The following is a 20,545-nucleotide window of genomic DNA, read 5'->3' on the forward strand; positions in this document are numbered from 1 at the left end:
AGGTCTAATTTATCTATTTTTCTTATATAGTATCATGATATTGGTATCAAGTCTAGAAATCTTTGCCTAGTTGTACATACCACAGATTTTCTGCTATAGCTTTCTCTAAAAGTTTCATAATTTCACATTTTACATTTGTTTATAATCCATTTTGAGTTAATTTTTGTATAAGATGTGAGGTTTAGATCAAGGTTCATTTTTTATTTTTGCCTCTGCCTGTCTGATTGTTCCAGCACCATTTTTTGAAATGGCTGCTTTTAGGTCTTTGATAAAAATCAATTTTGCATATGTGTGTGAGGATATTCACCTTAATTTTACAAAGACATTTTTACTGGATATCAAGTTCTAGATTTTTTTTTGCTTTTATTTTTTTTAAATTTTCCAGCACTTTGATAAGCTCATTCTATTGTCTTTGGCTTTTATTGGTTCTCTTAAGCTGTCAGTTTTATTGTTGCACTTTTGAAGTTAATATGTCTTCTTTTTTTCCTCCAACTGTCTTAACCCTTAACTTAAAAGTCTAAAAACAATGAAAGCCCTTTAAGGAACATTTAGAAAAAAAGAGGAAATAAAGTAAAATCATATCTAATGTCATCAGCCTAGCACAACCACAGATTTGCACTTCTGGATACTAAAGAGGGTTCATTATTCAATCCCCTGTCTATTTCTTTCTTTTTAATCCTACTGTCATTTTTCCCCCCCTTTTGAGATGGGATCTCACTCTGTTGCCCAGGCTGGAGTGCAGTGGTGTGATCTTGGCTCACTGCAACCTCCGCCTTCTGGGTTCAAGCCATTTTCCTGCTTCAGCCTCTCAAGTAGCTGGGATTACAGGCTCCTGCCACCATGCCTGGCTAATTTTTGTATTTTTAGTAGAGAGGGGTTTTGCTATGTTGGCCAGGCTGTTCTTGAACTCCTGACCTCAAGTGATTCGTGGCCTCCCAAAGTGCTGGGATTACAGGCATGAGCCACCATGCCCAGTCTAATCCTACTGCCTTCTATTTGGTTAAAGTTGTCGAGTCTCCAGCTGCATGCAATTTTACTGGACTCATAAAAATAGATATAAGGAAGCATTGCAAACATCTACATTTATGATTCTTACCTTCTATTCAGATAGGAAGAGCAAAATTTTCATTTCTACTAACTCCTCATGAGCCTATGTATGGTTTTCTATATATCTAATAGGGGAAGAGTCCACAAAACGTGTATAATATTTACATAAAAACTAGTATCTTCACCCTTCCTTTTCTTAAAAGTAAAAAGAAACTCTCCTACCTTTGATCATTTTATTTGTATTCCCATGACTCTATCTTCATTTTACTTTTTATGTTTCAGCAAACATTTTGGTCAGTTGGAATTTTGCCTACCATTTTTGGTGGTGGTCTTGTGCCTGGAATTATTCTCTTATGGATTATTTGTAAGTTTTTCCACTATTTTAGAGAAAAAAAAAACCTGAAAATTTCCCTCTACCTTTTTGGAGTTTAAATAGTATGAATCCTTAAAGTTGTTTGTAGAAAAAAAAAAAAAGTCCATTTTCCTAACATGCTGAGTGCCTTCAGAGTGAAATAATATGTAGCCGGGTGCAGTGGCTCACGCCTGTAATCCCAGCGCTTTGGGAGGCTGAGGCAGGCAGATCACTTGAGGTCAGGAGTTCAAGACCAGCCTGGCCAACATGAAACCCCGTCTCTACTAAAAATACAAAAATTAGCTGGGCATGCTGGCGCTCCCCTGGACATTTTCTGGAGTTATATAAGACATAAGAATTGCTTGCCCTCTTGAGATGTAGGTTGCAGTGAGTCGAGATCGCACCACTGCACTCCAGCCTGGGCAAGAGAGTGAGACTGTCTCAAAAAAAGAAAAAAAAAAGAATGAAATAATATGTTCATGTTACTCAAATGCACAAGCAGCTTAGCTTCGGAGAAATAATGTGAACTTCAGATTTTGTAAGCTATTGCCAATGGCAACCACCAAATGTCACCACTCCCAATAATTCAGGCAAAGTTACTGCTCCCACATTTACAGTTTCACATACAGGGCCTCTTGGAAAACTGCCCCAAGTTGATTAGGAAATGGGGTATCCAGGAAAGGTGGGCAGACAAAAACTATTTCTACTACCTTTTTAAGTGAAGCCATGAGGTTTAACTTCTCTAGCAATTTGCATGAATGACTTCTATGCAAGATCGCCAAGGGTTTCTCCCAGAAATGTATAGGGCTTGTGTCTGCATTTTGAAAGGCAGACTATTATCCTGAAGTTCTTTTCACAGTGCTTATAAAATACAACTTTATATAACATTTTACAGTTTTCTGAGTGGTTTAATCATATAACTATATACTGGAACCTCATTCCCAAAAACCTGCGAGGTTGATAGGCCTGAAGGTTGTCCCCATTTTAGAGATGAGAAAATTAAATCACTTGTCCAACATATTAGAGGACCGAACAAGTAATAAATGACAGAACTAAACAAGTACCTGAGTCAGTCTCCTAATGCTTGGTGCCCTTTCCTTCCCAGCACACTGCCCCCATCTCAGAAGATATTAAATATCCACTCAAAAAAATCTGCTAAGTTTACAAAGAATAGCTTTTTATTTCAGGGCTTTCTTACACGTGGAAATTGTCAACAGTTTTCCAAGAACGTTTTGGTACTCAAGTTTCTATGGTTGTGTTTGAGCAGGGGGAAATTTGACTGTTAGTCCAAGGCAAAGCTCCTACTCCCAGGCTAACAATTTCATTACATGGGCAGGTCACGTCTCGGTATCCGTGAAAGAGTTACACACTACTGAAAGCTCAACATAAAATTTGATTTTCAGTTGGATGTACTCCCAAAATCCTCAGAAATCAGTGGAAGGTGAGGAAATTGAACATGTGCCTCCTTTCTGCCCAGTGTAGACATAGGCTGGGACAAGACTTTGACCTTGGGCAAACCTTCCTAGATGTTGTGGGTTCAAGTTGGAGTTATTATTCCTGAATTCCTGAATCTCACCCTTCTCCTCAACCCTTCCCACCAAGAAAATTATATGCATAAGGAGCAATAGTAGAATAGTAAGCAAAGTATTCATTAATAAAACACTTGATCTGAGAATTCAACATAGGCTTGGTAACCTTGTTCTCCTCTTTCTGTTGCAGGGTTCTTTGGTTTAAAAAAATTGATTGGAAAGTGCAGCTTAAGCTACTCCCTTCACTCTGAATCTGAGAAGCTAAAGTCTTCAGAACAAATTTGGCCTGACCTAATCATCCAGCAGCAAGTGGAACCGGCTATCTAGTCACAGATGTGTATGATTCTTTTCACTGTAATGACCTGGGTCACTGGTGAGCTGTGGCCCAATGATTGGCCTCAGACCAATGAGATTAGAAACTCCCATGCAGGAAGAGCAAAGGTGCCTGAAATTGCAGGTGAAAGTATTTTCTCTCACCACGGACCAAGGCTGAAGCACGGAGAGAGGGTTAAAAATGTTTTGCTTCCCTAATATTAGAGAGGGAGTACACTTGCTGTTCCACATATGTCTATTGGGGAGAGACTGATTTCAATGTTGGCTCCCACTCTCGAGTTGCCATGGTGATGAGCAAGTAAAAAACAAGTGATAGCAGAAAGAAAAATTCAGTGCCACCCAGAGATCCAACACTCCAGAAGGAAGTAACAAGCTTCCCCTCTGAGCAGAACCAAGCTTGCCAGTGTCGCATGGCGGCTAGGGAGAGGGTGTTTGGGCTACATGATTTGTTATCTCAGCAGTGCTCATTTTGTCACCAGTGTGTTAGAATGAGAAAACACGGCCACTGCTACTGACAGTCAAGCCTGCATCCTCTGCCCCCAAAGTGATAACAAATGACACTGAGAGCTTTGAGTTATTATCGTACTGCTTCTCTCAGTGCCTACAAACAGATGCTGCCATCAGGACCCATGCTGATGACATGCATCAGCACCTCCCAATTTTTGTGCTGACTAGGGACAAGGCTGCCCTTCTGAGACACTGATGGTTATGTCCAACACAAAAAGAGTGGCTAAGTCAAGCTGGCTGTGAGTACAGGACAGCAGCTATTTCTTTAGCAGTGCATGCAGCTTGGCTGAGAAGATAATGTTCACCTCTCTGCAAACCCATCATCTAACATTTAATTGTATTCTTGGCATGTTTTGGAGATGTAGCTGTCTTGGGTCACCAGTCCTGGCAACATGGCGCCACTTCTTATAGGTGAAGAATCATAGTTTGATAGTTTCCTGGAGATACAACCTTGGCCTCAGTAGAAGCAGGAAATTGGTGTCAAAGTGGAGTGGTGTGGCCTTCAAAAGTAAGCTCTGTCCTGGATTCCAAGTGCTTCATATTTAGTCAGAGCTTAAGGCCCTGGACGATTGCAAGTGTTGGTAGAAAGCACTGGACTCAACATCGAGATTCTGGAGGTTAGTCCTGACTCCTGCACTGACTTGCTATGCAACCTTGAGCAAGTCATTTCCCTTGTCATCATCTTCAATATCCTCATTTAAAAATGTTACCGGGTACAGTGGCTCATGCCTGTAATCCAATATGGAAGGCTGAAGTAGAAGGATTGCTTGAGCCCAGGAGTTCAAGACCAGCTTGGACAACAAAATGAGACCACTGTCTCTATTTAAAAAAAAAAAAAAACCATCAGGGCATGATGGCACACGCCTGCAGTCCTAGTTACTCAGGAGGCTGACGTGGAAGTATTGTTTGAGTCCAGGAGTTTGAGGCTGCAGTGAGCTATGATTGAGCCACTACTCTCCAGCCTGGGTGACAGTGAGACCCCGTATCTAAAACAAAATGAAAAAAAATGAGAGTACTGGGAGTATTAAGAGATTCAAATGAGATCACGGAGGTAAAGTTGCTTTGAAACACAGAAAGAGCCTAGCACCTGTGTAAAGCAAGCTTATTAACATTCCCTGAATATTGAAGGACAAAGATGTGCAGTCCAAGATTCTTGAAAGTGTACATGGAGAAAAGCAAGTATCTTAGCCCATGTCTTTCCCATAAGCTTCAGGGGAGTGTGTTGACAGTACTTGGGGCACCAGGGCTTAGTAGAGCTAGATAGTGTATTAGTCTGTTCTCATGCTGCTAATAGAGACATACCCAAGACTGGGTAATTTATAGGAAAGAGGTTTAATTGACTCACAGTTCCCCAGGGATGGGGAGGCCTCAGGAAACTTAGGATCATGATGGAAGGAGAAGCAAACAAGTCTTTGTTCACATGGCAGCAGCAAGGAGAACTGCCAAGCAAATTGGGGAAAAGCCCCTTATAAAACCATTAGCTCTTCTGAGAACTCACTATCACGAGAACAGCAGCATGAGGTAACCGCCCCCATGATTCAGTTACCTCCCACCAGGTCCCTCCCCATGACATCTGGGGATTATGGGAACTACAATTCAACTTGAGATTGGGGGCGGGGGGGCACAGCCAAACCATATCAGATGGGAAAGGCAAGGGAAGTGAAAATGGTGATGACTATTATGATAGCATGTGTCAAGAAAGAACAATTATTAGATGTGTATACATTCATATATATGTGTATATATGAATTATTAGATGAGTATACATATATAGGAATTATTAGATGTGTATACATTCATATATATGTATACATTCATATATATGCACAATATATATATGCACAATATATATACATTCATATATATGCACAATATATAGTGTGTGTACATGTATATATAAATATATATGCATGTCTCTATCACATCTGTAATGTGCCAAGTACTCTGCCAGCCCCTTACGTATGCTGTCTCATTTAATTCTTACATTAACCCTGTTAAAATGGTATTATTATCATTCCTATTTTATAGATGAAGAAACTAAGGCTTAGAGACATTTTCTCATGATCACTTAGCTAACAAGGAGTCGAGCCAGTATTTGAACCCAGGTTTAGTTTTAAGTCCAGAGTCTGTCCCTAAACACAAAACAGTGCTGGCCATAGAATCCTCTGGATGGATGAGCCCCCTCATCCTGGGCCTTGTGCTGTAGGTTTAGGGCTCAGCCACTAGAGGGGGCTGCCTGTCTTGCTGTTAGCGTAAAACGAGTTGAATCGCTAGGGACTTGCAGGCAGCTGTTCTCTCCCTTGGATGGAAGACTTCTAGAAAAACCCAGAGCCTGACTCCAGCTGGTTCCTGGTCTCTCCCTCAACCTCTTTTAATTCACACTTGGTCCCAGGCCTCAAGGTGTCCCCAGTGATGGGGATAGCAATGCCTTTTTGTTGACAGTTTACACACTTCTTTCCCCGTAGGCTACAGGAGGCCAGGGAGAGCTGCCTGCCCTAAGGGACTTTCAGGGCTTCTCTGGGGGAATAAGGAGGAGGGAAGGAGGAGCCTAGTAGTTAAGAGCCAGGACTCTGTAGTCGCACTGTCCTGTTCTACCCCAGCTTCCCACTCACTGCCTGTGCTACTAACAGGTCACTTCACTTCTCTGAGTCCCAGTTTCTTCTCTGTAAACATTAGGATGCCCCACCACCGCCATCACCCAGTTCAGGATAAAGTGTGTGTGGTGCCAAGCACAGTGCCTGGGATAGAGCAGAAGAGCTCAGCAATTGGTAGTTCTCCCACTTTTCAGCCAGAGTGAGACATGTCCAGCCAGGGCCCATTCCACTCTGAGGCAGCACAGCACCGAGGGGCAGGAACAGAATTCCCTCATCCCCCTCTCACCTCTGGTAGTCCTGTGCCCACAGCCCAGGTGCTGTGAGAGCCTGCCACTGCTGGGCAGGAGGTCCCCAAACATTCCTCCCTCAGTGATACCTTTCAGAGGCCCTCAGTTTTTCCTGGCCCCTGGCCCAGAGTTCTTCATATCCTCTGACTCACTTCCCTGCAGCCAGAACTTAAATCTTTTCTCCCTTGCCCTCCCACAGATTTAATCCTTCAGCAAACCCTGTTGATTCCACCTCCTGAAAGCACGGGGCTCTGGAGTCAGGCAGCCCTGAACCCTGGTTCTGCCACTTACCATTAATGTAACCTGGAGCAATTGCTGTCATCTCTCAAATCTTGGGTCAGTCATTTATTAATTACATGACCTTAAGATTCCTTAACCTCTCTGAAACTCAGTTTCCTCATCCATAAAACAAGGAAAATAATAGTGCTTGAGTTTTAGGGTTGCCATAAGGATTAAATGAGATAAAATGTGTAAAAAGCCTGACACTTAGAAGGTGCCACAATTTACCAACTGTGTGATTTGGGGCAAGTTTTAAAAACCACTCTAAGCCTCAGTTTTCTCAACTGTACCTATCCTTCAAAGTTGTTGTATTAAAGGAGTTAATCCATGTAAGGTCCATAACAAAAATTCCAGAATTATCAGCTGTTCTAACTCTTATCCTCCTACGTATCCTATTGTCTAGTCTTCTCTGGACAGGGAAAGCCCCACTCCCACACCTGTGGGTGTCACCACCTCCTACTCCCCCGCCCTGCACTGTGCCTGTATGGCTCTCTAGTGGACAGACAGTTCATCTCCTCTTTTCTCCAGTCTCCTGTTGTAAACTGGTGACCTGACTTCACTGTTTTACCTGTCATGGCCTGGTGTTGGTTCCTGTATTTTTTACTTAATCACCGCTGACAAGGCTTGTAGCATCTTCCATGCAGGCACACAAACCCAGGCACAGAAACCCAGCTAACTGTTAGTTTTCTCATTAATAAGTGGGGATAATAATAAGACCTATCTCTAGGACTGTTGCGATTACAAGTACCACACAAGATGACGGGTGTAACGTCAGTAGCAAGTGCTGTGGCACCCGCTGTCAGAGCACTCATTCCTTGTTGGCTTTCTGTATCTCAGTTTCTGTGTTTCCATGGAGATTGTCACGAGCCTTGCTAGCCAGGGGATAAACCAAAAACACAGGAACCAACACAATGTTCCTGATAGGCCAAAACAGTGGATTCAGGTCTGCTAACAACCTTATTTGGGACGGAGATTGGCCACCATTTGGCAAAAGGGAAGTGGGGAGGAAAGGAGACAATGTATCTACCCACTAGATGGGTCACACAGGCACAGTTTTGAGGAGGGGGTGAGAGGTGAGGGTTTGTAACACCCACTGGGTAGGCAGAGGGCTTTCCCTGCTGAGGCAGAGGAGAATAGGCAACTATTTTAATAAGTATGTGCTGTGTGGGGAAGAGGTGTGATACAATAAAGAACTATAGTCAGGAGTTCAAGACCTGCCTGGCCAACATAATGAAACCCCATCTCTACTAAAAATACAAAAATTAACTGGGCGTGGTGGTGCACGCCTGTAATTCTAGCTGCTTGGGAGGCTAAGGCAGGAGAATTGCTTGAGCCTAGGAGGCGGAGTTTGCAGTGAGCCAAGCGCCACTGCACTCCAGTCTGGGCAACAGAGTGAGACCCTGTCTCAAAAAACAAACAAACAAAAAAGAAACTACAGAGGTTGTAGTGAAAGGGTTAAGAGCAGAGAGCTGACCTTGACACTTGAGGGGAGTGGGCCTATGAATTGAGCTACCATGCAGCAGAAAAGGCATTTGAACCCAGGTACATCTGCTTCCAAAGCCCATGCTCTTAATCATTACAACATTAAGGTCTGGCACATAGTAAGTGCTCAATAAGTATTGTTTAATGAAGGCATTCATAGTGCTGCCTCTTTCTGAAAAGTTTTCTCCCTCCATTACTACTCATGCCCATCCTTCAAAGCCCAGCTCAAATGCAGCCTCACCCCAACAGATGTGTTCTCTCACTGCTGCAACAAGGTGGGAGAAACAGGAGGAAATCAGTGCTAGGATGGGGAAGTGCTGGGACACTAGGATGGGCCAGCCAGGTGGAGCTGGAGGAAGGACTCTTGAGTTTTGCACAGAGATTTTTCTCCTGAGTTTGTGCACTGGAGTTGAAGTTGGTACAAGGATTGGAAACACCCACAACAAAGTAACTCATACTGAGCTCTGATTAGTCAGAACAGTGAATTCCAATTACTTAGCAACCACGTATGGGGAAGAGGATTGGAAGCCATTTCAGGACAGGGGACAGAGAGGACAGCGAAACAAAATTTCTGCCCAGTAAACAACAGCACGTGTGCAGTAAGGAGGGCGGGGTTGGGAAATGAGAAGAGCCCATTCTGAGTTAAGAATTACTGCTCCAAGGGTTTTAAGGTCTTTAAATCCCTGAGGATTTAGGGATTTGTAATACTATGCTATATAATACCTTAAAACCAAGGATATTGGGATTCCAATGATTTTAAATCCCTATAACCTATGGTGTAAGGATTCGAGCAATTTTTGAGCTGTGAAATGCTGGGTGCTTAGGACCCAAAGCAAGGATTTTAAACAGAACACTGGACATTTTGAAGTACTAATTAATCTCCCTTCTACTTCAAATCAATCCTGGTTTAACCCTTGGAACAGTGGTTTCCAAATCGTGTTTTCCACAGTCTAGGGATCCTTGAAAGTGCCTCACAGAAAGGGGTGGAGACAGCTACTTTACCAGAGAGAAGACACCAGCATAAGAATTCTGGGCCCCCCCATTAAGGCTTCCACCAGGGAGCTCCATTTTTATTTGATTTATATATTGGGCTTCTGCATTCAATTCAAAAGAAAGGTTTTCCTGCTAAAGCACAAAAAAATACGTTTACAAACCTCTGGCCTTGGAAAAAGGGAGCTGAAACCTGTGGGTTACCATTTGAATGTAGATAGTGGTCCAGGGAGCCATACTTTGCCTCTGTTTTTTTTTTTTTCTTTTTGGGGGGGCGGTTTCTTTCTTTTTCTTTTTCTTTCTTTCTTTCTTTCTTTCCTTCCTTCCTTTCTTTCTTTCTTTATTTCTTTCTTTCTTTTTTCATTTTGGAATAAACACTGAAAAGATGCTTTTACTGGTAAACCATCAAATGGTGCCAGGAAGATCAAGTGGTGATAACTGACAAATCAGTTATTAGTTGAGTAAATCGTCATTAGCTGACTCTGGCCTATAAGATCATTTCCTTTATAAAATCAGTAATAGCAGCTACTAAGACTACTATTATTATGACTACTACCATTTATTGAGGGTTTGTACTATGTGCCAGGGAGCATGCTAAGTACTTTACATATACTATATCATTTAATCCTCACAGTAACTCTGAAAGGAAGTATTATTAGCCCCATTTTACAGATGAGGAGACTGAGACTTAGAGCGGATAAGTAACTGGCCCAAGGTCATACTGCTAGCACATGGTAGATTCCACTTTACTTACAAACAGAAACAGAATGGACTAAAAGAATTAATGTAGTCAAAGGTCAACTGCCTGGAAGCCTTAATTAAAGAAAAAGATTAAATTTTGACCAATAGATGGCACCAGTGTGTGAGTTTGGTGGCCTACTCAAGGTTGTGTCCAATGCAGGGAAGTCCCAGCTAGGGCTCAGAACTGAAGCAGCCTGTCTCATGTTGAGGGAGAAGGAAAAGAAAGATGGTCATCGTTTTGCTCCTGAATGAAATGACATTACCCTTTCCCCTTTGTAGCTAAACCAGGAAGCTAGCAAGTTGGGGAACAATGGTGGTTCCACCAAGAGCTACTTTCAGAAGACTTGAGAATCTTTTTTCTCTTTCAACATTTCCTGAGCACCTCCTTTGTGTCAGCCAGTGTTCTGTGCAATGAAGTCATATGGGAATATCAAATACAGCCCCAGGTTACTGTATAGGAAAGGAGGCAAATGCTATGGTAGGGGAGGCTCTGAATGAGTGGGGGCACCCAACCTGGTGCCTGGGATGTCTGGGGAGGCTTCCTACAGCAGGGGTGTCTGAGCTGGTTCTGTTAGATGAATGAGTTTCCTAGGCATGCGAAAGTGGAAAGGCATTCCAGACAGGGTTAAGGACACAGAGGTGTTAGAAAGCATGCAACATTCAAGGAGAGGCAGTGTAAACTTTAAGAGTTGAGAGATGAGTCTCAAGAGACAGGCAAAACCCAGACAATTGAAAGGCCTAGAATATCAAGTTAAGTACTTGATTTGTGAAGATATAGCACTGTGTGTGTGTGTGTGTGTGTGTGTGTGTGTGGTGTGAACAAATGTATTTTTCTGAGTAGAGAAGCCACAGGTTCTCCAGGGGATCTGTGACAAGAAAAAAAAAAAAAAGGATAAGCCCAAAAGTGTTGGCAAAGGCATGATGTGGTCTAATCTGGTTGTCAGTGTGGAAGATGAATCGCAAAGGGACAGCTGGAGGCCAAAAAAAAAAAAATTAGTCGAAGAGTAATTGGAGCAAGGGTAAGCATGAGGGTCTGAGCTGCGGTAAATACAAAGGGAATTGAGGAAAAAAATTGCTAGGTCCTAGTAGCCCTCCTCCCCACATGCACACAGCCATCTCTGAGGCTCAAATGAGGCTGCACATGTTATATTTCCCCTCTAACCTGATCCCTACTCCCAACTTACAAGCTGCCCTTTGGGGGCCTTTTTGTTCTCTTTCCAAGCCGTCCTTGAAGTTTAATCAAGTCTGATTTCACAAATTGATGGAGAGGGCCTGGCCCCATGCTGGGTCCCCAGCCCTACAACCCCATGAAGAAAAACTTGTCAACTGACCTCAGGTAGGAAAAGCAATGAATTGGCCTTGAGCTGGTCTCTGACCCTCTGCCCATGGCTTCACAATATGGGCAGAGTTCAGTTAAGAAATCAGCACAGTTCCAAGAAAAAGGAAAACACCATCCAGTTTCTTTTTCTCCTGATTCATCTCATGCCAACACACAGACTTCAATGGACAGCAGGCAAAATGGGGGGGCACCCCAGAGCAAGCCGATTCTCTACACACCCCCTTCCCTTCCTGTAAGACTCATAAAAAAGGCACCCCAACCTTGCATGGATCTGCTGTTGGTATTCCTTTGGGTGAAGCCAGAAGTCAGGCTTTCCACAGAGAGACGGGACTACATGGTCACCTGGGAAGTCTGGGGAGTCAACGGGCCTGAGGAGTGACTACTTCCCTCCACAAGGGCATTCCCTGCCCTGCTCTGCTTCCTGGGGGCTTCGGCAAGCCTTCCTTCTTCTAGAGCTCCTAGAACCCTCCCATGGTCAACACAACAGCAGCCCAGACAGTGAGATGCCAGAGGCCTGAGCTCACAGGCCAGTCAGGTAAGCCAGGGTGAGCTGGGCAGCTAGAGGACCCAATTTTCAGTCCAGAAAGCTCTATCTGCTGGACTAATACTCCTGGCTAATTGATGTCTGTGAAAACTCGCCAGATAAACTGAACCCCAGTCAGACTCTGGCTGCCTCCATTTGGATAGGTTAGGGGTGGGGAAGGGGGATAAGCTGTGGCGCTGTAGGGTATGGACCCTGGTACCCTCACACACTCTTCTGGCCCCTTTTCATTGGCCTCCTACTTCTCTTCTTCATCCTCCTCTTCATCTTCCTCTTCTTCTTCGCTGTCTGAGTCCTCATATAGGTTGATGGTTGCCTGGACAGGAAAGTTCTGCAGTAAAATCTCCCCAGCACTGTACAGATAGTCGAAGGAGCAGGATTTAGGCCAGAAGAGCCTGTGGACAGAGAAGAAGCATGGCCCCTAACAGGTCTCATATGTGCAGAGGGGCCAGTAGGGCCAAGAAAGAAGCTGACCCCTAAACCCCTTCTCTTGGCTGCAACAATGAGGTCATAGGGAAAGGAAGAAAGAAAGTTTTGTAACAGAACCTTCTGCATTGTTACAAAGTGGCCCTACGCAGGAAGGCAACCCCTTATGGACCTATAGAGGTTGGGGGGGGCAGCCCCAGCATCTGCCACTTATGGCTCTGACCACCTGCTACCTACCCCAGAAAGCTTCTAGCCAAGAATTCTCCAGCCCTATGGCCCCATCTCCTTCCACTGAGGATTATTTCACTGACCCATCCATGGGGGATCATTCTTGGGCATCATTAACAATGCCTCCAGGAAAGACAGCCTTGGCAAAGTCCCTTAACCTCTGGGCTCCAGTTTTCTCTTCTATGAAACAGCGATCATAGATAGCAATTCCTCCCCTCTCCTGCTTCACAAGACCTTTGTGAAGATTCAAAGAGCTAATGGATCTATGTCAAGTTTGGAGCTTCATGCCAGAAGCTTACCTGACAGGGTGATGGAACTTGGATTCAGCCTTGGTGACCTCAGCAGCCGTTGCCCCATCAGCAGCCTGTCCAAAGCAAAAGCTAGCATGTGGCTCAAAGTACATGGCTAGATAACTTCCTCCTCTGTACTAGAGGTCAGAAAGCTGCAGGTAAAATGATCTTGAAGAGACCTTAGACATCTCTGGGACCCAGCAACCCCCAATACCCGCCCCTCAACAAGGGGTCTCTCTTGGTTCTGGTTGAAAAACAAGCAGACAGAGTCCTGCGGGTTGTTTGCTTCCCTGCCTCTGTTCCAGCACCTGTTTGGAGGCTCTCCAGGGGACAGAGTTCTACTGGAGCAGCAAAGATTCAGGGAGATGGGGTGGGTGGGAGAGCACTGGAGTAAGGTGCCAGGAGACCAGGCCTCAAGCACCAGCACTGCCACACACTGGCTGTGGGGCCTGCCCAGATCCCTTGCCCACTCTGAGCCTTGGTCTCCTCATCTTTCCAATTGCCACAGAAAGCTTGGATCTGCTCTCTGTTGGAATCAAATGTTGACAAAACTGTGAGGATGCTATCTCAGATCTGCACCTTTGGACTGAGGTCAGGGGCTCTCTGGGAAGTGACCTGGTCAGTGTTAATGCATGTGGCTGCATGTGAACATGCGTCACAAGGGCTCGAACTCACCAAATCCACCAGCTTCCTCATCTGCCTTGGAAAGTCATTTGTGGAAGACAGCCAGGGCCTCCAGAGACAAGTTCTTCTGGGACAAAGAGGAGAGATCAATCTGTAGAGGAAGAGACTGAAAGGTGGGCTCCCTGAGATAACAAGAGGCCTCCCAAAAGCTTGGCTCAGGTGCCATCTGCTCCAGGAAGCCTTTCCTAAGGCTCCTGAGCCCATTCCAGGACAGATGCCCCTCCTCTTGGCTTCAGCATTGTTATTATTGCTTTTATCATGCTGTTTTGTAATTGTCTATTTACTTGTCTTTGAGCTCCTTAAGCTCAAAGATATGCTCAATCGTAACTGAATCCTCAACACCTAGCACAATGTCTGGTACACAGTAGCTGTTTCAGTAAATGTTTGTTGAAGACTAAATGTTTGGAGTAATGAATGGGGGTTAGATGGAAAATATCTTGCCTCCTACTTCCTGCTCCAAGAAGTAGAACTCAGAGCTCTACCATCTTCCTGGGCTGAGGAAGAGGGCCAGAAATGTTCCTGGGCCCACTGCTTCCCCACTGGACTTGCAGAGGTAGGAAAAAAGCAAATGGAAATCTTACGGCATGGTCAGGAAAAAGACAATGTCCCAGTCAAGGGCCTCTTTAGACTTTGGTCCTCTTTCCCCACACTCCCCACCCCCACAGTCTAGATTGTGTTAAGCCCAGGTTTCACGGCAGTTCCCCAACCCCCTCAGAGGACTCAGCCACCTGGCCTATGAGGACCTAGCTGCTTCACCTTCAGCTTTGGCAACAGCCACTGTCCCCAAGTCCCCTCTTGCCACCCAGCGGGATTAGTGAGGTGAAAGGTCAGATGAGATATTACAGCTAGAGATGAGGAGGGAGGGCTATGAGGCCATTGCTTTTCCCCTTCACAGAGAACAGGGTGCCCTGGACATCTCATTTTCCTTCCTCTCTCAGGAAGCTCTCAAGCCTAAGTTCAGGTTGCCAAAGGCCAAGCTCAACTTACCTTTCACTCCCATCTACTTCTTGTCCAGAGGAGAGAAGGGGAGATGGGCTTAACAGGCCAGGGAGTGCCAGTGGGGCTTGTGCTAGGTCTGGAGCTAGGGCCAGAGCCAGGGCTGGAACAGGGGTGGCAGCAGCAGCACAGGCAGCAGAGTCCATTCTTAGGGGACCAAAGTCAGTGGGGTCTCCTACTTCCCAGAACCTTCTGCACTCTTTTGGCCTTTCCTGGGAGACCCTTTTATAAGCCCTGCCTGGTCTTATAAATTATTCAGGGAGGACAGGGGTGGGATGACTTGGGAGGGGGACAAAGATTTAGGGAAGGGGCTCAGGGAGGGAGAGCTGGGTTCCTGGGTGTGAAATCTCTCCCAGTTGAATAAACATGGTGTCAGTGGGAGGTGAGGGATTTGCTTTGCCTCCAAGTCAGAAAGGAAAACACAGAAGGGGCAAATCGCACACCATTTGTGTGAATTCCCCAGGGAGTAGCAAGGCCTGAGAGGGGAAGGAGAGGAGCTCATTAGCACTCTGAAACCACAGAGCTGTCAGGGACAGAGGGCTGAATAGACAGGCCTTTAACAAAGTCAGTTCCTGGCAAGAAGAGAGACAGCTGACCCCTTTAAGGAGAGTGAGGGACTCACTTGTTATTTCAGCTCAACCTCAGATAGATTTGCCAGGTGGACCTGAATGTAGGGTGACTGCCATTAAGCATATCATCTGGGTTAGGGAAAAAAGGGGCATTCTGGGCAGAGCAGGCCCAGTTGCTTGTAGGGTAAACCTTAAGTCTTCTTTCAATGCCCCTCAGCCCCTTACTGATCAGTTCATTTGCCAAAGTGCCCCTTCCAGCCTCAGCAGTAAGTGGTCCAGTGAAGGAGAGCAGGCAGGATTTCACAGGGCCTCTGGGTGAGATTCCAAACCTCAAAGCTCAGCTTCCAGTTCAGAAGCCAGGGTGCTGGGGAGAGGCAAAGTTCTGCCCGACTACAGAGCTGCCAAAGGACCAGCCCCAGCCCCAGGCCTCAGTTCCCTCATGTGAGAGATGAGGGTGCTGGCCCAGTGGTCTCATAGGACCATGCCAGCCTGAACACTCTCTGACAGGGGCTACATAAATGGGTACTGAACCCGGGCAAGCCCAGAGGCCTGAGCACAGTCCTCGACCTTAGCCAGCCTTCTGGGCCTTTGCCGGAAAGCTTCTAGTTACAACTACTGGCAGGGACCTTATGCTTCAGAGGTCTCGAAAATATTCCTCCTGACCTCAATGTCCAGCTCCAGCACAGATTTAGCTTCTTGGATGTTCATCACAGTCTGGTTTGTAATGGTCAAAAATTAGAAACAACCTCAATGTCCAATAATAGGAAACCAGTTACATTAATTAGGGCAAATCCTTGCAACTGAATACCAAGCAGGTGCTCACAATCATGTTCTGGGAAGTATAATTTTTCAACACAGAAAATGGAAAAAAAATCAGATGGTAAGATAGCATGACTAATTTAAGGGCTCCTCGTTTCTCTGTTCACCTACCCCCCATCTTCACTCCACTTCCAATTCTAGTCCCACTATGTTCTTTTCAGCAAAGGAAAATTGAAAACAACCTAAATGTCTCACTTTTAAAAGCTGGTTAGATAAATCATTGGGCAGTTACACAATTTCATGTTAAAATTGGCATGGTAGAAGAATGAGGGAAAAGTTAACATATTGAAAGAGTGAAAACAAAATAAGTCTCTAAAATATTACTTAAAGGATGATCCCATTTTGGTAAGAAAAAAGATATAGAATGGACAGCATGCAGAGAAAAAATAAGACTGGTGAGAAGAAAGAGTGTTAGGGTTGTCATTTCTGGGAGTAACAGTGGGGTGGATTTTTACATTATGTTTTTCTGAATTTTCTAAAAAGTTCCACAATGAACTGACATTACTTGAGTAATAAAAAGGAAAGGCACTAAAAATAAAAATAAACCAAGAAAGAAATGTTTATCCATGGAGGAGCGAAAGCTGGGGGAAGTGACAGATATTTTCAAATATCTGAGGATTAGACTGCAATGAGATTACACTTGTTCTGGGTGACTTCAAAGGGCAGGGCTGAGGCCCACGGCTGGAAGCTACAGGGAGACACATTTTGGCTCAATCAAAGGAAAACTTTCTAACAGCTCAGTCACCACCTAACCCAAGGGCCTGGCATGGTCCCGGCCCTCAATAAACAGAGGTTTATTATATGAGGTGAAATGAGTTCAGTGGAATGTGCTGCCTTGGACTTGAGAGAGCTCTCTGTCCCTGAATTTTCTAAGTGCAAGATAGATCCCAGGTCCTGAAGAGGGAAATCTTGTGGGGAAAGAGAGGGTTGCTGGGGAGCCAGAGCATCTATCAGTCTCTGAGAGTTCTTGCTAAATTTACCTTTATGAGCTGAGCGTTTCCTTGTACTGACTGCATCACTGGCTGAAAGGAGGAGTGTGGCTCAGAGAAGGAGCCAGGCTGAAAAGACTGGGCTGGAAGGAGATGGTGTGCAAAAGAGAAAGAAGCACAACACCTGTTGTCACACTCAAGGATCTTTTCCACCTGTAAGTGGCCTCCGAGAATCAGCAGAAGGAAGGAGGGAGAGGGCTAAGAGGCAGATATTCCTCCTGAGCTCGGGGCTCATGCCTGACTAGACTCAACCATGCCACCCATCATGCCACCTCCCACCTTGAACTTGTGTTCCTTCAGTCACCACCTTCACGTTAGGAGCTGTCCAGTCCCTTCACTCCCCTGAGCAGCAGGCCTCAGGGTTCCACTTACACCCAGCTCCCAGCATGCTCTCCTGGAGCCCAGGGAGCCTTCAATCCTGTTTCCATGGGTCTTTGTCCTCCCTACGCAATGGCTCTGTCTTGCTACCTCCTAGGAATTGCCTCAGCCTCATTTAGCTTGTGGGACATGAAGCCGCTGGCTCTTCTTGTTGGCTTTTCCCCGGCCTGTAAGATTTAAGGCCTGCAAGTGTTGCTGGGCAAAAGTTAGCTGTTCTCCTTTTCACTTAACACAAAACAGGAGTAAACTGGTCAGCAGGGCAGCAGAAAAGGTCTGGATCAACCAAGATGGAGACCCTCCTATCAGAGCAGTTAAGATCTTACCTCTGTTCCCCTAACAGCCCTATAGTGCTTCTGGGTTTTGCCAGTGATTGCTTTTCCAGACTTTTCTGAGAGTACTGGGGCTAGCATTGCCTAGCTAACGGACAGACAGGAAAGGAAAGTGCCATGGACTCTGCCTCAAGCTTTGCAAAGGAGACAAGACCCACAGAGAGAAGACAGACTCGATCAATCTCAGCTGACCCCCAGCGCCCCTCAGTCATCCTTGAGCATGTTCACATGTCAAGGCCCCAGCTCCAGCCTCCACATTTTGCTTGGCCACATTCCAAACTTCCTTCAGCTCCTTACCATGTTCCTGCCCCTCCCCTCTCTCTGCACGGAATAACCTCTCCTTCTACTTCCCTGAGAAAACAGAGGCCTTCAAGCGTGAATCACCTCAGTGCCCTGCCCCACTCCCCCCTCAAACTTGGCCTGCCTTTCCAACTTCCTTCCCCTCCAGCCCTCTTCTCAGGGGACAAGGTGCCCCTCTGGTTAAAGGCTAATCCCTTTGCCTGGGCCTTGGCCTCATCCACCTCCTTCCTGGGCCCTTCCTCCAGCCATTTGTTATGCTTCTTGTCTTCAGGAAAGTTCAGCTTCTCTATACCAGCTCTTTCTGTCCTGATTATAAAATGCCTGTCTCTGTTATCCCAAAAAACAAGAACTCCCCCTCCACTGTATGTTCTCTTGCTCCTCTAACTTGCTCTTTCTCTCTTGATCTCTTTCTCTCCCTCCCTCCTTTCCTCTCTCTATCTTCTTTCCCTCACTCTCAAATTTGTTCAAAGTAGTCTACATGCTAGACTTCCACTTTTCCTGGCTTCCCATTCACACCTCAACCAAGAGCAGTTTGGCTCCAGCCACATTATCTCAGTGAAAGGGCTCTGCCATAGGTCACCAATGACCTCCTAATTGCCAAATTTGATTACTTCTTTGAACTCTGGGTGGCAAAAGACACTATTGGCCAAGCCCTTATTTCCTAAACTCTCCCCTCTTTTGGCCTCCATGATCACGCTTTCTTGGTTTTCCTACTGCCTCTGGAACCATTCCTCATGGTCTCTTTTGCTGGCCTCTCTTCCTCTGCCCATTCCTCGAATCAGTGGTTCTTCAATTACAGTCCCCAGAACAGGCTGGTATTATACAGCGATGTTTTCATGGCAAAATGAGAAAAACTTTACTAGGAAAGTGTTTCAATAAATACATTTTTTCAATTATAAAGGACTAGGCTGGGCGCTGTGGCTCACGCCTGTAATCCCAGCACTTTGGGCGGCTGAGGCGGGCGGATCACTTGAGGTCAGGAGTTCAAGACCAGCCTGGCCAACGTGGCAAAACCCCGTCTCTACTAAAAATACAAACATTAGCCAGGCGTGGTGGCACACACCTGTAATCCCAGCTACTTGGGAGGCTGAGGCAGAAGAATTGCTTGAACCCAGGAGGCGGAGGTTGCAGTGAGCCGAGATTGTGCCACTGCACTCCGGCCTGGGCAACAGAGCGAAACTCCGTCTCAAAATAATAATAATAATAATAATAAAGGACTCTCCTTCGTTCTGAGATTATGCTGTTCCTACTTTTTGGTAGTAAAATGTTCTTTGAAATGATGGCAATGATGGAAGTTACTTTATTTGTTTAATGTTTCTACTCTGGCAAAATAAAACGTTAGTTTATCTATGTCAGTCCCATAAAAGTTTATTGAATGAATGAAAGAATGAGAGTTATGTTTCCCACTGAAATTTTTCCAGTGGATATCTCAAACTTATTCCAAAACTGAACTGTTTTCTTGCCGGACAAATCTCCTTTGTACCTACCTTGGAAACCAGCATTATATTGACCCAGTTACTCAAGCTCAAAACTTCAGCTGCTGATTTCGGTCTTTACTATTTCTGACTTTTGTCTCCTCCATGTTCTCCACTCTTCCACTCTCCCAGTTGTTTCTTAAATTATGGCCTCATCTGTCCTCTCTCACCTGGATGCTCAACAGAGCTTCTTCATAGTTTTCCCTGTCTGTGAGTTAGTCTTTCCAATCCATTCTCCTCACAGCTGCCCCAGAGATTTTTCTAAAACACATAGCCAAGTATGGTCTTCCTCTCCTTAAAAACTTCCAGTGTCTATAGAAAATGTCCAAACTCCTTCGTGTGGCAGCTGAAGCCCTTTGACATCTGAGCTCAGCCTGCTCTCCAGTCTTCTGCCTCAGAAGGCCTTCCATACACCGTCCACTGCAGCCTACCTCAACTCTATCTCCATTCCGCAAACACGCCATTCACCTGTAATCTTTTCAGGGTTTAGGGCCTCTGGAGGGAAGGCTCAGGGTCATTCTTGGGACAGTGTATTTTTTTCTTTCTTTTCTTTTTTTTTTGTTTCTTTTTAGACAGGGTCTCACCCTGTTGCCCAGGCTGGCATGCAGTGGCACGATCACAGCTCACTGCAGCCTTGACTTCCTAGACTCAAGCGATCCTTCCACCTCAGCTTCCCAAGTAGCTGGGACCATAGCTGTGTCCCAACACCCACGGCTATTTTTTTTTTCATATTCTATAACAATGTTTATATACAAATGCATTGTGTATCAAATGAATACACTGATACAAAATGCATGGACTGGGTCATGCTATAAAATATATTTCTTACTGTGGGTCACAGTCAAAAAGTTTGATAGCACTAAGGAGATTAGCGCAGATGTTATTCTGTGATTCATTTAGTTAGTGCTGCTCATGTCATTGTCCTTTGCTCTCAAAATGGTTCTGGTCTCATTGCCGGGTGTAACAGAGGTCAGGAGACTGGATACTGCCCAAAGATTTCATGGAAGAGGGGGAGATTGAGCTGGACTGGGTTTAAGGAGG

At 45.3% G+C, this 20,545-nt stretch overlaps 1 protein-coding gene across 2 annotated transcripts; it reads right to left on the reverse strand.

The window, feature by feature from the left end:
* Positions 1–1,527: 1,527 nt before the first annotated feature.
* Positions 1,528–16,220, reverse strand: RIPPLY1 (ripply transcriptional repressor 1). Of its 2 annotated transcripts, none has more exons than XM_054544929.2 (4): positions 13,641–14,337; positions 12,975–13,039; positions 12,264–12,416; positions 1,528–4,754 (listed from the first exon to the last, which is right to left on the reverse strand). In XM_054544929.2, exons 1-4 carry the CDS (start codon positions 13,851–13,853, stop codon positions 4,649–4,651), a joined length of 537 nt encoding a protein of 178 aa, XP_054400904.2. In that variant the 5' UTR covers positions 13,854–14,337; the 3' UTR covers positions 1,528–4,648. The 2 variants fall into 2 exon arrangements, with proteins under 2 accessions (XP_054400904.2, XP_063577348.1); XM_063721278.1 differs by lacking the exon at positions 1,528–4,754 and adding an exon at positions 14,637–16,220 and having other exon boundaries at positions 5,687–12,416; positions 13,641–13,716.
* Between the last annotated feature and the right edge of the window lie 4,325 nt (positions 16,221–20,545).

Source organism: Pongo abelii, chromosome X, assembly GCF_028885655.2.
Source record: "Pongo abelii isolate AG06213 chromosome X, NHGRI_mPonAbe1-v2.0_pri, whole genome shotgun sequence".
Classification (NCBI taxonomy): Eukaryota; Metazoa; Chordata; class Mammalia; order Primates; family Hominidae; genus Pongo; species Pongo abelii.

What these genes read in the sequence shown, in the direction of transcription:
- RIPPLY1 (XM_054544929.2), bottom strand. Translation starts at nt 13,853, where the DNA reads ATGGGCTCAGGAGCCTTAGGAAAGGCTTCCTGGAGCAGATGGCACCTG. An exon ending in TGAGGAAGCTGGTGGATTTG is followed by an intron (nt 13,040 to 13,640) that starts GTGAGTTCGAGC and finishes TGCTTTGGACAG; the next exon opens with GCTGCTGATGGGGCAACGGC. An exon ending in AAGTTCCATCACCCTGTCAG is followed by an intron (nt 12,417 to 12,974) that starts GTAAGCTTCTGG and finishes CTCTGTCCACAG; the next exon opens with GCTCTTCTGGCCTAAATCCT.